The sequence below is a fragment of the Cottoperca gobio genome, chromosome 13 (assembly GCF_900634415.1).
Source record: "Cottoperca gobio chromosome 13, fCotGob3.1, whole genome shotgun sequence".
NCBI lineage: Eukaryota > Metazoa > Chordata > Actinopteri > Perciformes > Bovichtidae > Cottoperca > Cottoperca gobio.
Genome location: NC_041367.1, coordinates 5,727,145 through 5,742,348, shown reverse-complemented (window position 1 = coordinate 5,742,348; position 15,204 = coordinate 5,727,145). Strand labels below are relative to the sequence as shown.

Genomic DNA, 15,204 nt, shown 5'->3' with positions numbered 1-15,204 from the left:
GGAATTTATTTGGTCAAAAAGGTCTGTTTTGCTGATATACATCTGCATAAAATACATCTTGCATACACAGGTTTGTCTCATTCAACATATAATGTAAAGATTACTTATTGACTTGTATGTGAGGATCTTTATTTGATTAATTTGACTGATTAGCAGTCTCTCATTGTCTAATAGATGCACAGGAAATACAATAATACAGCAAACAAATACAGTAAGACATAAGTTTAATATGTAAAATGTATAATCAACAGCTATCATTGGATTGTTGATACTGATAATGTTTCAACAGCTGTTTAAAGTTTCCTTCATTCTCTAAGGGTGGTTTAGCTGGTCTACGCTCCGGTTGTAAATCGGGTTTTTGTATTCACCATCTGACAGGGAAACAACGCAGGAGTGGAAGAGAAGTTCAGCGCACCTAGTATTTGATGAAGTCAGCACTCACTTTCTTTGGCTTTCTTCTTCCCGAAACCTGCCGCAAAACAGAACACGACAGTGAATAATGAAACTTTATGCTATTTAATCTCACACACAGATAAATCATTTTGACAAATAAAATACAATCTAAATACCTTTGCGATGCTTCTCCGCCCGAGTTGACATGGCTTGTTCCTGGCTGACTTCACGTCGGTTAACTGTGTAATACAATGAATACGTTTAATTCCTGACAGCATTGAAATGATGTAATATAATAAAAGATGCTTATATTACCGTAATAACGCCGGTTGATACTTGCTTGCCTTAATCTGTTGAAGAGTTCTGGAGAGGTGAGAGGAGACTGAGTTACTCCAATGTGTCAAGATAAGATGTCAGAGTCACCAATTGCAGTAATTCTACTGAATATTAAGCACCTCGATGAAAACTTTGTTTTGTTCCCAGATTTTCCGTCCCCTCAAACTGGTTCAAGTTTGGATAAATCCCACTGGCGCTTTGAGCGGGTTGAGTCATATCCGGATCAGGAAGAACTGCTGACACTGTATTGCCATAGTATCTGGAGAGGTCATCCTGCAGCTGAGATTGGTCTTGGTCATCATTTTCTGAAGATATTAGACAATCGTGATGTTTAAGTTTGGATACCAAATACATTTTTACTTTTTAACAAGATGAAGGAATATATGTCATGGAAAGAAAGGATCGAAGAAGAGCCGTGTGCACACACCATAAACAAGATTATCATGGCCCGCTCCTGCAGGAAAAGGACACACGTTGTGTACATTGAACAAAAGTTTCTTACGCTCGTGAAAACAGAACAGAAACATTTTGTCCCCGTCGACTTGTGCATCACCTATACTATATATAGTTTCCAGTTCAGTGTGTTTGTGTTGTTATTGAGAAAGTTTACCTCTCTGCTGTTGATCGACTGGCACTCTGCCTGTTTCCTCAGATGAAACACCTGCAGTGGGTCATTATAAAGGTCAAAGATCAAAAACCTGTCCAGTCCGCTCCCCTAATGTGTTTTCCATTCATAGTAAGTGGATGAGAAAAGTTGCATGATGCCTAAAATCTCCACGTTGCTCTATCTACCAGATAATCCTCCAGCAAACATGTCAAGGGATTGTTTCTCACGAACCCCCGTGCGCTTTACAACTTACGACTTACGATACAACTCTTCATAACACATTTCTATTATTTTGATATTAAGATGCCTTAACTGGCTGAACTATATATTCCTGTGCTCTAATGTAAAAGTAACTGTGTTTGTTTTTTTGGGGAGGTTGTTACTGTTACTGTGTACCGACCAACATCCTACAGAATATGGATCTAATGCAAATGGAACAAATTGTGAAATGATTGCTTACCCTCAGTACCTGCACCTTCAGGATTGTTTGTATTGTCCCGTGTTAAGTTATTACAGCACACTGAAATAAAAAACAATATTTTTAAAAAACAATAACCAAACAATCCATCCATCAAATCAAATGAACTATCAAAACACACACATTTCTTCGATCAACTGTGTGGAATGCAAGTGCCGGACTGGGCAAGTACTCACATATGCACTTCATGCAGCAGTAGCCACCAACGCTCAGCAGGATGAAAGCAGTCACGCTGACACAGATGTAAACCATCTCTCTGCTCAGAGCACCTGCATGATAAGTTGTGGTTTTACAAAAAAAGTATTTGACAGGAAACGCTTGCTCATTCACTTGCCCTCTGTTTAAGGAGGCTGCACGGCTCTGCACAGGCTGCTGCTAACATTAACACTTTCAATCAGAAATCATCTTACCTCTTTCAACAACCAACTCTACTTGAAGGCAGTCATCTCCCTGCTTACAGAGATAACACCCCAGGTCAGAGTTGTTAAGCTCATCGATGCAGATGGAGTAGTTCCCCTGTGAGCCCTGGATTGGAAAGGCTTTCACCCGACCATGTCTGGGGTCCAGGAACTTAATACGACCTGCAGATGTGAGACGGAGCAGATCCACCCCTGGAGAGTGGGTCCATGACACCCAGTTGAGGTTACTTGTTTCAAAGTTGCATGGGAGAAGCACAGAGGAGCCAAGCGGAGCGCTGCGTGTGTGCGTCTCACAAACATCTGAATTCAGCTCACAAGACCTCTCAAAGTATGGCTCTTCTGAACGGGAAGAGAGAAACAAGTTTCAACAAGTCACTTATCTCACGCTCAAATAACCACAAGGACTGACAGTATCTTCCTTCTTATTACTGAATGTATTCAAAACTTTTCATTAAAAATGTTATAAATTAACCTTCAGCGTTAAAAATACATCCGATAATTGGATAATAATTTTTAAGGTCGATTAGTCAGAAAAAGCAAGAAAATATAAAATTGTTAAACTTCAGCGTTGAAAACTGAAAAAAGAAAGATGCTAAATTAGCCAAAAATGACTACATTAATTATGAACAGTACGTTTCATACGGGGAAATTAATGAATATGATAGTTCAGGTCACTTATCTCAAATAACCAACAGTACAAACTCTTCCTCCTGATTATTGTACATCTTCACGGTAGAGAATACATTTAATAACTTAAATTGATTGAATTAAGTACAAACATATCAAACAATAAATACAGCAAAAAGATGTGAGGTTTTAATAATGGAACGATTTCTTTATAAATGAGATTTTCATTGTCTAATTTCACAAAGAGACTTACCATTTGAAGACACGTGAATAAAGCACAGGGCTAAAAGGAAAATGCACATGTCAGCATTGATTGTCAGCATCGCCTACAGTGTGAACAGCAATGTGGTGATGCTGTCTGCTAACTCCACTAAGCATCATGGGACACAACCACAAGACCATCACAGTTCTTTTAGTTTACGGAAATGCGTTCCTGTCTTTCAGTTTCACATAAACGACAGCCAACATTGTTGACAGAAGTGTTTGTTTTTCAAACTCTAAGGTGATCATGTCGACATTAAAATACATTAAAATCAATACATATTTATCTTTTTACACAATGATAGATGAATGCGAGAAAAATAAATGCAATGACTGCCTCCTCCAGACCACTTCCTGTGGATGCTTCCGCAGAAAGGGGCCTTGTGATGAAGGTTAGTGGAAATGTTCATCACCAATCAAGCACAAGTCTGGGCTTTGTCAGGTGTGTGTCTATTCCACTAAATACATTTCAAAAGAAAATATTCATATATTTAACAAACCCTTTGCAGTGCATTACTTTATGATTGAAAATGTTCTATTTGCTTCATCTCATTCTTTAAAGATTAGATAGAGGGGATGACATGCACCCTCCCACATACTTCCTCCTTCCTTTTCCCCTGTTTTGTTTTTCCTTTTTAGGTCTTGTGCCACAACAAGGAGGCATAGTTTCATGTAACCAGAGCGCTCTTATTTCACTTTTTAAATTGCTACTACTCTTATTAAATTAGCTCAACCTTGACCACCTGAAACATTAAAATGGCAACACAGATGTAAATAAGTAGCCTCATCTCTTTGCTCAGTGTGCCTGCATGATAAGTTGGGGTTTTAAAAAATAAGTATTTCACACAAACTAATACATGTTGGCCCACAAGGTCTGTGGCCGTGGAAAGGAAGGAGGCCACATGATACTGTAGAGGCTGCTGCTTAGTATTGAGTAATTGAAGCGGAAATAATCTCCAACTCCACTTGAAGACAGTCTGTGGCTTTGCTAACTGAAAAGAGCTGCCTCCAAATATTTTTTGTTTACTAGCTATGATTATGTTAAGCAACATTGAGAAGCTGTCACGGTTCGGTGAAGGTGAGGACCCAATTGCAGGATGCAGATGATGATTTTAACCAAAAGAGAGCTTTATTGACAAAAGTTAATAAACATACAGAAATACAAAGTAACAAAACAACACAAACCAATCAGGGGACGAGCAGGACACGAACAGACTGATACGGGCAGACATGGGCAGGTAACGAACACGCAACATGAAATGACAATACCACAAAACACACTGGGGCAGACAGGGCTAAATACACAGACACCAAACAAGGGAACAAGACACAGCTGGGGAGAAAGGCAGAAACACAAGGGCAGAGTAAATGGACACAGGAGGAACCAATCAACAATCACAGAGCAAAAACACACAGACTGGAAGTACAACTAGACATGACATAAGAGGGAGTGAACACTTCAAAATAAAACCCGGAGGCGGGTCTAAGGCCCGCAGGAGGAGGGGCAAGAGACCGCTCTGTAGGAGGCCGAGGCAGACGGAGAGCCTGGGCTGGATGCGGCTGGAGCCGCTCAGGAGACCGGCGCGGAGGCCGGGCAGGATGCAGGCGGAGCCACTCAGGAGGCCGGGCAGGATGCGGGCGGAGCCACTCAGGAGGCCGGCGCGGAGGCCGGGCAGGATGCGGGCGGAGCCACTCAGGAGGCCGGCGCGGAGGCCGGGCAGGATGCGGGCGGAGCCACTCAGGAGGCCGGGCAGGATGCGGGCGGAGCCACTCAGGAGGCCGGGCAGGATGCGGGCAGAGCCGCTCAGGAGGCCGGGCTGGAAGCCGCTCGGGAGGCCGGCGGGGAGGCCGGACTGGAAGCCGGCGGGGAGGCCGAGCTGGAAGCCGGCGAAGCCGCTCGGGAGGCCGGGCTGGAGTAGTCGCTCGGGAAGCCGGGCTGGAGGCCGGGACTGAGGACCGGAGGAGCCGCTCAGGAGACCTGGCCGGAGTCACTGGGGTCTCGACAGTCGGGGGGAACACGGGGATCTCGAGCGTCTACGGGGGTCTCGGGAGTAAAGGGGAGCGAAGGGGTATCGGGAAGAGATGGGAGCACAGGGTTCTCGGGAAGAGGTGGGAGCACAGGGGTCTCGCGAAGAGATGGGAGCACAGAGGTCTCGGGAAGAGAGGGGAGCACAGGGGCTGAGTATCGAGGGACATGAGGGAGCACAGGGTCTGGGGTATCGAGGGACAGAGGGAGCACAGGGTCTGGGGTATCGAGGGACAGAGGGAGCCCAGGGTCTGGGGTCTCGAGCTAATAAACATATAGAAATACAAAAGTAACAAAACAACACAAACCAATCAGGGGACGAGCAGGACACGAACAGGCAGACATGGGCAGGTAGCAAACACGTAACATGAAATGACAATCCCACAAAACACACCGGGGCAGACAGGGCTAAATACACAGACACCAAACGAGGGAACAAGACACAGCTGGGGAGAAAGGCAGAAACACAAGGGCAGAGTAAATGGACACAGGAGGAACCAATCAACAATCACAGAGGGAAAACACACAGACAGGAAGTACAACTAGACATGACATAAGGGGGAGTGAACACTTCAAAATAAAACAGGATATACAAAAATCCAGACTGTGACAGAAACGCCTCACATTGCTCTTTCCTGGGGATTCCAAATCACTAAAACCGCCCCGTCCAGCCTCAAAGAGCTCTATAGCCTGTAGACTCGCTCCTATAATCGTTTTCCTTTCCATTAGTTCAAATTCAGCTTCTTCAAACCACCACGATCTTTTCAAGATAATACTGGATGTGTCATTTTGAAAGTCCCACACTGATAATATGCTTGTTGAAGCTGACTAGACGCGCGTGATGAGCGGTGTTTTGGAGGGGGTTGCTGATGGCTGAGCAATTGGGGGAAAGTGTGTCCGCCTCCTGTGAGTGGCTGTGTGTGCAGAACAGTGTGTAACTGCATGTTTATGCACTGACATCCAATTGTCCACAGACAGCTGCAGGATGGCCGGGAGAGTTTACCAAGGACGCTTCCTCTCCTTATTCGACTATAAAACGGAAAAATACATTGTCGCCAAAAATAAAAAAGTTGGAGTTTTGTACCGACTTATTCAGTTATCTATCATCGGTTACATAATTGGGTAAGTCAATGAATTTCTGTGGCTTTTACAGGTTTATTTTTTACCTCATTTTAGAATTTGGTATTACATTTTGCTACTTAACCCTAAGAAAAATAATCATAATATTAATACAGAAATGTATGTCTGTGAGTAGTTTATGTTGAACCTAATCACACTGTATATATTTACATACATATATATTTATATTTATATATATATATATATATATATATATATATTTATACTGTATATATTTATATATATATATATATATATATATATATATATATATTTGTACAGTATATATATACAATTGTCACACAAATGTTTTCTAATGTTCAGTTTACTCTTGTGGCTTGTTCAGCGCCCTGCAGCAAAACTCATATATATAAGATTACATGATTAGTGATCCTATACACGTAAACATACCGTTTAGTACAAACGTATATTCATTCTTACAGCTGAATATAAACAGACACAATTTGTATGTTCCTCAATGTTTAACAGAAACAATAGGCAAATAAAAATGACACACCAAACCACTTTAAACACATCTTTCAGCTGTTACATTTTCCCTCCCACTCACAGGTGGGTTTTTGTAAGCAAGAAAGGCTACCAGGAGAAAGATGAAGCCATCCAGAGCTCTATTATAACTAAACTAAAGGGAGTCTCTGTGACTAACACCACTGAGTCTGGTGTGCTGGTGTGGGGACCGGAGGACTACGTCATCCCCCCACAGGTGAAAACATTTATTACTTATGTCTGCGGGTGAGTGCAGGCTAACAGAGCAACAACGTGTTAAGAAATGCCTGATGTGTCACTAATAAGGATCCTAATAAGGCTGCAACTAACTTTGTTCATTGTCCATTACTATGTCGATCATTTTCTCCATTAATGGATTAGTTGTTTGGTTTATAAATGTCAGAAAATGGTCCCAAAGTCCAAGATGACGTCCTCCAATGTCTTGTTTTGTCCACAACTCAGTAAAGAAAATATTCACATTTAAGAAGTTGGAATCAGAATTGTGACTTTCTTTCCCCTAACAACACAGGGAACACAGTGAGCATCGCCTCAAGATAGAGAGTCTCGGCTGAGGAGGGGGAAAGGAAATCAATATGTTATGATGTCAACATAAAGACCAATTCAGTGTTTTCTCCACATCTAGGGTGAAGCTGTTCTGTTTGTTGTAACCAATTTCTTAGAGACGCCAAACCAGAAAATGGATTACTGTGCTGAGGTAAGAATACAAAACTGTTACTTTCAGTGACTAAAACAGGAGCTGTAAAATTTAATATCTCACATCTAATTTCATTATTTTTACATTTGCTAATATAGAAATGATCAAGGTATCATGCAATGTGAAACAATATTTAACAAACATTTTGCAAAGCAGGAATTGTGTTCTTCTCAATTATAAAATATCTGCATCTATCTCAACAATCCATGAAATGTATTACAGATAAAAGATAAATATAAGCCAATATCATTGTTACCAAGACAAGTACATTTTCACTTTAGACTGTAAAAACTGAGATTTCAATTTGGCCGAAATATATTTTCAAAAGAGTGAGTAAAGTTTCTATACGCAGCTAGATTATCATCTTTGTTTACACCAAACAACTGCAATGATAAACTTGCATCTCCATCTATAATTAGTTAAACAAAGAGACATCTGAACTGCTGGCCAACTTCCAAAGTTGTTCACTTGTTTTTAATGGTATGGAGAGCAACATGTTCCTACAGTGCTTCAAAGTCTTCAGGTCTTCTTGAAAAGCACAAAAGACAAAGTGGTTATTAAGTTATTAAAAACTTAAAGTTCTCTTGCTAGTCGTTATTCAGTTATGTTACTTACTCTTTGCGTTTGTGTAGCAGTTATGCCCGAGGCACTAGGATGCTCTGCATTGAGTTTTGAGACAAACATGTCCATGTTTAACGTTTTCTGTTTGGGTATCAGCTGGCTGGAGGGCACGATGTGTTGGTAAGACGTGAAGAAGACGTCACTTGACCTGCAGCTTAAAAGCTGTCTGAGACTAACTGTTTATTTTAAGATTACTTTATTTACTCTCAACTGTTAAACGCCTGATCATCTGGAAACTATTCCAGTCGGCGGCTATGTTTGAAAGACACAGTGGGCCATGTGTGACTGAGGTTAGAGAAGAAATTAAAACCTAGATGCGCTGAAACTTCTCTATGTCTTATCTTTTTATTCTTTAGTAAAGTTCTCTATGCAATTTAGAAGGTTGTGAATCATATTGTGCACAATGAGCAAAGAAAGGTTAGCTGTTATCCCTCATAACGAAAGACTTTTAATTTTAACAAAGTTGACACCTCCCTCTTCTTTCTATGAGTGTGCGTGCGTATGCTAATAATACAGTTCATCATTTCTACCACCTATATCTTTATCTACACATTTGCCCGGTATGTAAACTCAGCCTCTCGGTCTCCTGCTTCATTGCATTAGCCAAGAAAAATAGTGAGCCTGTGCAAGTGCCACACAGCCATAAAACACTGCTCTTGTATACATTTCGGCTCTCACCAATTGCGGCGTCTGAAAGGCTGCCACACTTGAGCGGAGACTTTCATTTATCATGTCAAGAGTTTCCTCATCTCTTATGAAAAGTGTCCATAAACAACCTCCAACCTACAGTTTCACTTTCATGTTAATGGTGTTGCTAGAAAAAAATGTTAAGCAAGTAAGTTAAAAGTATGAGACACTAAACTAAAATGATGAAATACAGAGTCAGAATTAGGAGCTAGTAAGTAAAACATTTAAAAATGATATGTCAATAAGTCAAAATGATTCAATACTAAGTCAAAGTATGAGGTACTTAATCAAAATGATTATTTACTAAATCCAAATTATAAAGGTTCTGAAAAACAGGCCGAATTCTGAATGAACACTTTTCTGTTGTTTCTTCTCAGAGCCCCAAAGTGCTGCACGGTCACTGTCGAGATGACGAGGACTGTGAAGAGGGGAAGATGGTAGTGGCTGGTAACGGTAAGAAAGAAACATCGCTATTAAGTTGCTCGGCTTAGTTTCATTCTGAATTATGATTACAGTCTAAATTCAAAAAGGTTACATTCTCTCTTGTTGTAAATGTGACTGATATGAAATTTGGAAATAATAGCAGAATTCTTATTTTAACTGATTATGTATAATCTATATATTTCCAACAGAAATTTAAATGTATTGTCTTTTCACATGTGATAAGCAGTGTCTGTTTCTCGTAAGGAATTATGAGTGGCCAATGCTTAAGAAAAGATGAAAACTCTACTGGTACCTGTGAAATATACGGCTGGTGTCCCATTGAAAGAAAATTCAAACCACAGTAAGAAGTCACATAAAAACTCTTGCATATGTATATATATATATATATATATATATATATATATATATATATATATATATACATTGTTGCAAGATTGCCATCCCATCTGAACAATGACATATGTCAGTTGATTGTGGCACAGAATTACATTCCTCTTTGTTTTTTCATTTGTTACAGAGGGCCTCTGCTGACAAACGCTCAAAACTTCACCATCTACATCAAGAATTTCATCCAATTTTCCAAATTCAAATTTTCAAAGTAGGCTATGTGCTCTTCTTCTGTGTTCAACACGGCTTGGTTAACTGGAAGCAGTTTGTGTCTCATATATTCCCTTTACTGCTTTCTGTTTCTTTAATCTGAGGTCCAACGTTCTCGACACGATGGATGAATCCTATTTGAGGAAATGCCAATTTGGCGAGAAGCTCCACCCGTACTGCCCCATCTTTAGCCTGGGTGACATCGCCAGACGGGCCGGATGCAACTTTCAGGACATGGCCACATTTGTTAGTATTGCACTTTTCACCTTCTTTGTTTGTCAGAACAACAAACAATCCTTTGTGATTGCAGCGTTTGAATTTTTTCATTGTTGTTTTTTTAGAATGAAACCACACATACATATTCATCACACACACTCCCGGGTGGCGTACCACAGGACAGAGATCGAACCAGCATCTCCACGTCGCCAGTCGGCGTCCTTCACCAGGGGAGCATCTTCTGATCAACACAAAGAACCAGAGTGAGAAAGAAGAAATTCCACCTTCATCAACCTGCAGAGAAAGAAAGTGTACACACTGAAACATAAAAAAATACATTTTAAACCGTGCGGATAAGCGAATAAAAACCCTTAGTAGGAAAGATAGGATTGGCTCAAATTAAATACAGAAAAGATATAAGTTATTAAGGGTTTTTTAAAAATCCCTTAATTGTTAACCAATCAAAACACTCTAATATATTGTAATACATTTAGCAGGATAATATTATATAATATTAAAAAAAGTATTTTGGAGCAGCATGATAGCTGAATGTCTCTGCTTCAATTCCAGCTGGTGACCTTTGTTGGACGTCATACCCTTTCTTTTTCTGAAACAAATTAAAATAATGTCCTTTTAAGGGATTGTTACATAAAAAAACAATTAAAACCCTTTAATATTTTGTACATTTTAAGAGGTTTTTACCTCTTAGAAAACAGAACATACTGCACGGTTTGGAATATGTATTTTATGTTTCAGTGTGTAAACTTTGTTTCTCTGCAGGTTCATGAAGGTGAAGTTTCTTCTTTCTCTCTCTGGTTGTTTGTGTTTTTCGGTGCCGGAGATGGTCCAGTGGTGAAGGATGCCGACTGGCGACGTAGAGATGTGGTTCAGACCTCGCCTGATGTACGCCACAAATGAGTGTTTGTCATTTTATTTTTTATGCTTTTGTCATCATTTTAAATGTGTGTGTGTGTTTTAGTCTGCAGGCTGTTCAGCTGACTCTTCAGGTGATGGAAGAGCTAATCATGTGTAAATCCATAACACAATCATGTGTAAATCCATAACACAATCATGTGTAAATCCATAACACAATCATGTGTAAATCCATAACACAATCATGTGTAAATCCATAACACAATCATGTGTAAATCCATAACACAATCATGTGTATTACAATTTTTTTTATATACTTTACAATACTTTTAATTTTTACATACATAAAGATATATATTAACATATTTTCCATCGGTCTTCTCATTCCATCTCAGACTCACACACAAGAAAATTGTATTATAAATCCTAGGAAGTACCACAAAAAAAAATGTTTATTAAGTTAATTATCATTTAAATGTTCCTATATTGCTATATGTCTCATTAAGGAGTGTTCATCAATGAGACGAAGGAGACATACTTTGGTGTCCATTGACCTTGTAGGACTGCATTTAAGAGATGTGCTATTTACCATAATTAATTAACATGGGTTACAAGCCACATGATTGGTGTGTATTGTGTTTCCCAGGGCGGCTCCATTGGCATTATGATAGAGTGGGACTGTGACCTTGACAAAGGCTACTCTAACTGCCATCCTCAGTACCACTTTACACGTCTGGACATCAGCATCTCCAACAAAACCATCGCAACAGGATTTAACTTCAGGTTAGTGTCCCTGCAGACACTGTCTTAGTCTATGTTGCTCTGTCACAGAGACATAGCACATATCCAAAAGTCTTAATTGTGTATTATTTTTGTTATTCTCATGCCTCCATAATTTCCTCTTTTTTCTCCAACAGACACACTCGTTATTTCAAAAATGCTGCCGGTGAAAGCTATAGATCTCTGTTCAAAGTTTATGGTATCAGATTTAACATCATGGTACACGGAAAGGTAAAAGCCTTTTACACGGTGAACGCATGAAATAATGTCTGCTCTGCCAAAGCATAATGATGTCACATGACTTAAGCAATCGATGCAACAAACAGCACATTTTTTTTACAGGCTGGGAAGTTCAGCATCGTCCCAACAGCCATCAATGTTGCTTCAGGACTGGCTTTAATGGGAGCTGTAAGTACCATTAATAAGAGGATTGTTTTGTATTTGGCCAGTTGTGGCAGGAACTGAATAAAACTTCCTTCAACAGGGAGCTTTCTTCTGCGATATGGTCCTTCTCTACCTAATGAAGAAGGGCGGCTCTTATCGAGAGAGGAAGTTTGAAGGATCCAAGTAGGAAAAGCAACACAGTCACTTCAAATGTGGAGTTTTCTTTCTCTTTTTTTCTATGTAGTTAAGCATCACATACATACATTACATACTATATATAACTATATAACTTAGGCTGTACTGGTGTGGGGCTCTTGTAAGACGAGGGATCATCTTAAAATATTACGGTATTAATATAAAATATTTGGGTGAAAATGCAACTATATTTTGCCTTTGTTTCAACTCCATTTGTATTAATTTAAAAGGTGAATTAAAAACAATCATGAACATGTTCTATTAACTTTATTCCAGGCTTAAACATAAAATGATTTAGTAAGATTGCTTGAAACTGATGTTCTTGCATCCAGGACACTTTTATTGAAGCTTATTGAAATTGTATAAATATAAAAAATAATTAAACAACTATTAATTTATAGGAAACATAATACACTGATACACCGGCAATGACCAGGTTTATATATTACTGTATAATTGTCATTTAAACATCATTATTTAGACCAAATGTTCCATACAGGCCTCACAAGGTGGCTCTGTGTTTATGCCACATATCACTGATGTGGTTCTTCGTCCTTCTTCTGAGAGGAAGAGTCATTTATGTTTGTAGAAACTCTCAGAGACCACAGGACGACATGTGCTCGGTATTGTAAGTCATCCTAGCAGAGTGACTCTAGAGACTGCATTCATTTTCTACATCCACTTACACTGTACGGAGCTGTGGGAGGAATCGGCACACAGCAAAGCAGAGCACCCGGACAAAACCGCTCACACAATGCAAACATCTCTGAGAAAAGTTAGCTTAATTTCGTTTTTTACTGCTTGATTTGCAATGATTAATAACTCCTGTAAATGAAATATACCTCATATGAATCATGCATTAAGAGTGGTACATCATGGATTTAATTTTGTTCAGTCAATTTTCTTACTAAACTTTTATTTATTAATTGATACAGAGCTCTGCTTGTAACATAAGTTAATGTACGAATATAGATTCTACTCACACACATGACGTGGTGTAATGTATGCATTGTGACTTCAGTGTTTATTATAATAATAAACACAAGAAGCCTCAGACTGTCTACTTGGGATCAGTGGCAGATTGTTGTGTGACAGCTTGTTTATTGGCTTTTATTCAGCACAACTTTAACAGACCTTGTTTATAAATTGTATAAATAATACAGTAGGATGATGAAGTGAGGTTGAGCTGAACTCTTGACATTGTGCCAGTGCCGTATGCAGCTCGGACCGCTTTACCGTGTTTTAGGGATATCAGTGGGTTGATGATCAAAAATGATTTGATCCAGAGTTTTATTTTACATAAGAGAAGAGTCAGCCATATCCTGAATGATCCGCCTCACTAAATGAAGACATTTATTTACAAACACAATATTACAGTCTCCACATGGGTGTTCATATTTCTTAACATTGTCCCACACTGTGTCTTGCAGTTCCACGTTGTTGCCTACAGATGTTACTAAAGGACAACTTTAGGTTGTCGTCTCCTTCAGAAGCACGTCACAGCTACATGTTGGAGAGTCTGCAGGCTGTTTAAAACATCTGAGTGTTATTGTTTCAGTAAAGCTTTAATCATAAATCACCTACTTGACCCTTACTGAATGCACACAATCTGAGATGTAAATGTAGAAAAAATACACTGGGCAAATCAATATTTCAATGTTTCAATCTAAACTGTGACTTAGGCTGGACTACAGTATTGAGTTGTATATAACATAATTTACAGCTATACAGCTTCCTTCCTGTTCTGTGCTCTGTCTTATTTTACTTTAGCTATATCTCTGAACTGAACTGGGTCCAGCTTCAAGTCTTAAGAAATTAAAATAATCACTGTAATTTAGTCGCTGTATATAATGCAGCACAATTAGGTTCTGTGGTCCAGCTGTCCAGTGGTACAGTTTCACCGGTTAGACCAGTTGTGGGAGTTGTGCTGTTTCACCGGTCAGACGTACCATGACATTGCAGTTTGGTTTGTGACCTGCCAGTATAAAAGCTCTGGTGCAAGAGGTTTGTCCTACATACATCCGACAATCATGAAGGTTCAACTTCTCACGCTGCTGCTCCTGCTGTGCAGCACTCAGGGTAAGCCAACTTCGGTTTATATCAATATCTTAGCTTTATTTTTACTAAAGCAAAGGTGAAAATGTGAAAAGGTTTTGCAGTATTCTTACTAACTTTATAACTTCATAATATTGTATCAAGTGAAAACCCTGAGTCAATTCTGATGGCCTTTCTCTTCTCATCAGTGCTCACACTCAGATGCTACACCTGTGTAGGTGAAGATGACGAGGACTGTAAGATGGAGACAGAGTGCCCGGCAACAGCTCAGTACTGCATGACCATGCAATACGGTAGTTAAAATCTTTCTGCTGCATTCATTTAGATTTCTTTTATGTCCATGTTTTAATATCTGTGTTTAAGTTTTTGGGAAAAGGCACATTACATTCTCCCATGACAGAGGGATGGTTCAGTCATTGTATTTTTATTTAATTTTTTCAACAGGTGAAGAACTTTCTCGAACTTGTGAGGAATATTGTGACCAAGATGATTTCACATATTGCTGCCAAGAAGACCTCTGCGGCCCACCAGTCAACCCTCAGCGCTGACTTTCGCTTTCTGAAAAATGAAATGAATATTTAAGAAAAATGTGTTTCTTAAATCTAAATCAGATCGAAGATGATTTTTAACTTTATAGGATTTTAATTGGACTATCCTGTCTTGCTTTTACTTTCATTAAACTCTACAAATATTGAATCATTGTGTCTCATTCATTAACTCACAGCCCAAACTCAAACTGCGCAACACACTGGAAGTCACAGCCATGTTTTAATTTTTTTTAATGGAGTGCTAGAGACAGTGCAACATTTTAAAATGTAAAAATGATGAAGAAGAAAATGCAAGCAACATGTTTATTAGACCTTAATT

The 15,204-nt window shown here is 39.3% G+C and overlaps 2 protein-coding genes across 5 annotated transcripts; one reads left to right on the top strand and one right to left on the bottom strand.

Moving 5' to 3' along the window:
- Positions 1–26: 26 nt before the first annotated feature.
- LOC115017999 (uncharacterized) lies at positions 27–3,236 on the bottom strand. Of its 4 annotated transcripts, none has more exons than XM_029446787.1 (10): positions 3,114–3,236; positions 2,225–2,572; positions 1,991–2,083; positions 1,797–1,856; positions 1,340–1,390; positions 1,157–1,183; positions 849–1,034; positions 709–756; positions 570–632; positions 27–469 (listed from the first exon to the last, which is right to left on the bottom strand). In XM_029446787.1, exons 1-10 carry the CDS (start codon positions 3,181–3,183, stop codon positions 432–434), a joined length of 984 nt encoding a protein of 327 aa, XP_029302647.1. In that variant the 5' UTR covers positions 3,184–3,236; the 3' UTR covers positions 27–431. The 4 variants fall into 4 exon arrangements, 3 of the variants coding, with proteins under 3 accessions (XP_029302647.1, XP_029302648.1, XP_029302649.1); XM_029446788.1 differs by having other exon boundaries at positions 2,225–2,569; positions 3,114–3,178; XR_003833307.1 differs by having other exon boundaries at positions 418–469; positions 738–756.
- A 2,896-nt stretch (positions 3,237–6,132) lies between these two features.
- On the top strand, positions 6,133–14,638 carry LOC115017759 (P2X purinoceptor 5-like). The gene is given in 12 exon segments (XM_029446447.1): positions 6,133–6,269; positions 6,837–6,987; positions 7,414–7,485; positions 9,171–9,246; positions 9,481–9,577; positions 9,755–9,835; positions 9,939–10,080; positions 11,570–11,706; positions 11,841–11,934; positions 12,046–12,111; positions 12,188–12,299; positions 14,526–14,638. Coding segments are annotated over 12 exon segments (1,278 nt in total).
- The last annotated feature ends 566 nt before the right edge of the window (positions 14,639–15,204 follow it).

What these genes read in the sequence shown, in the direction of transcription:
- LOC115017999 (XM_029446787.1), bottom strand. Translation starts at nt 3,183, where the DNA reads ATGCTGACAATCAATGCTGACATGTGCATTTTCCTTTTAGCCCTGTGC. An exon ending in TGAAGGTGCAGGTACTGAGG is followed by an intron (nt 1,391 to 1,796) that starts GTAAGCAATCAT and finishes GACCCACTGCAG; the next exon opens with GTGTTTCATCTGAGGAAACA. An exon ending in CCATGATAATCTTGTTTATG is followed by an intron (nt 1,035 to 1,156) that starts GTGTGTGCACAC and finishes TAATATCTTCAG; the next exon opens with AAAATGATGACCAAGACCAA.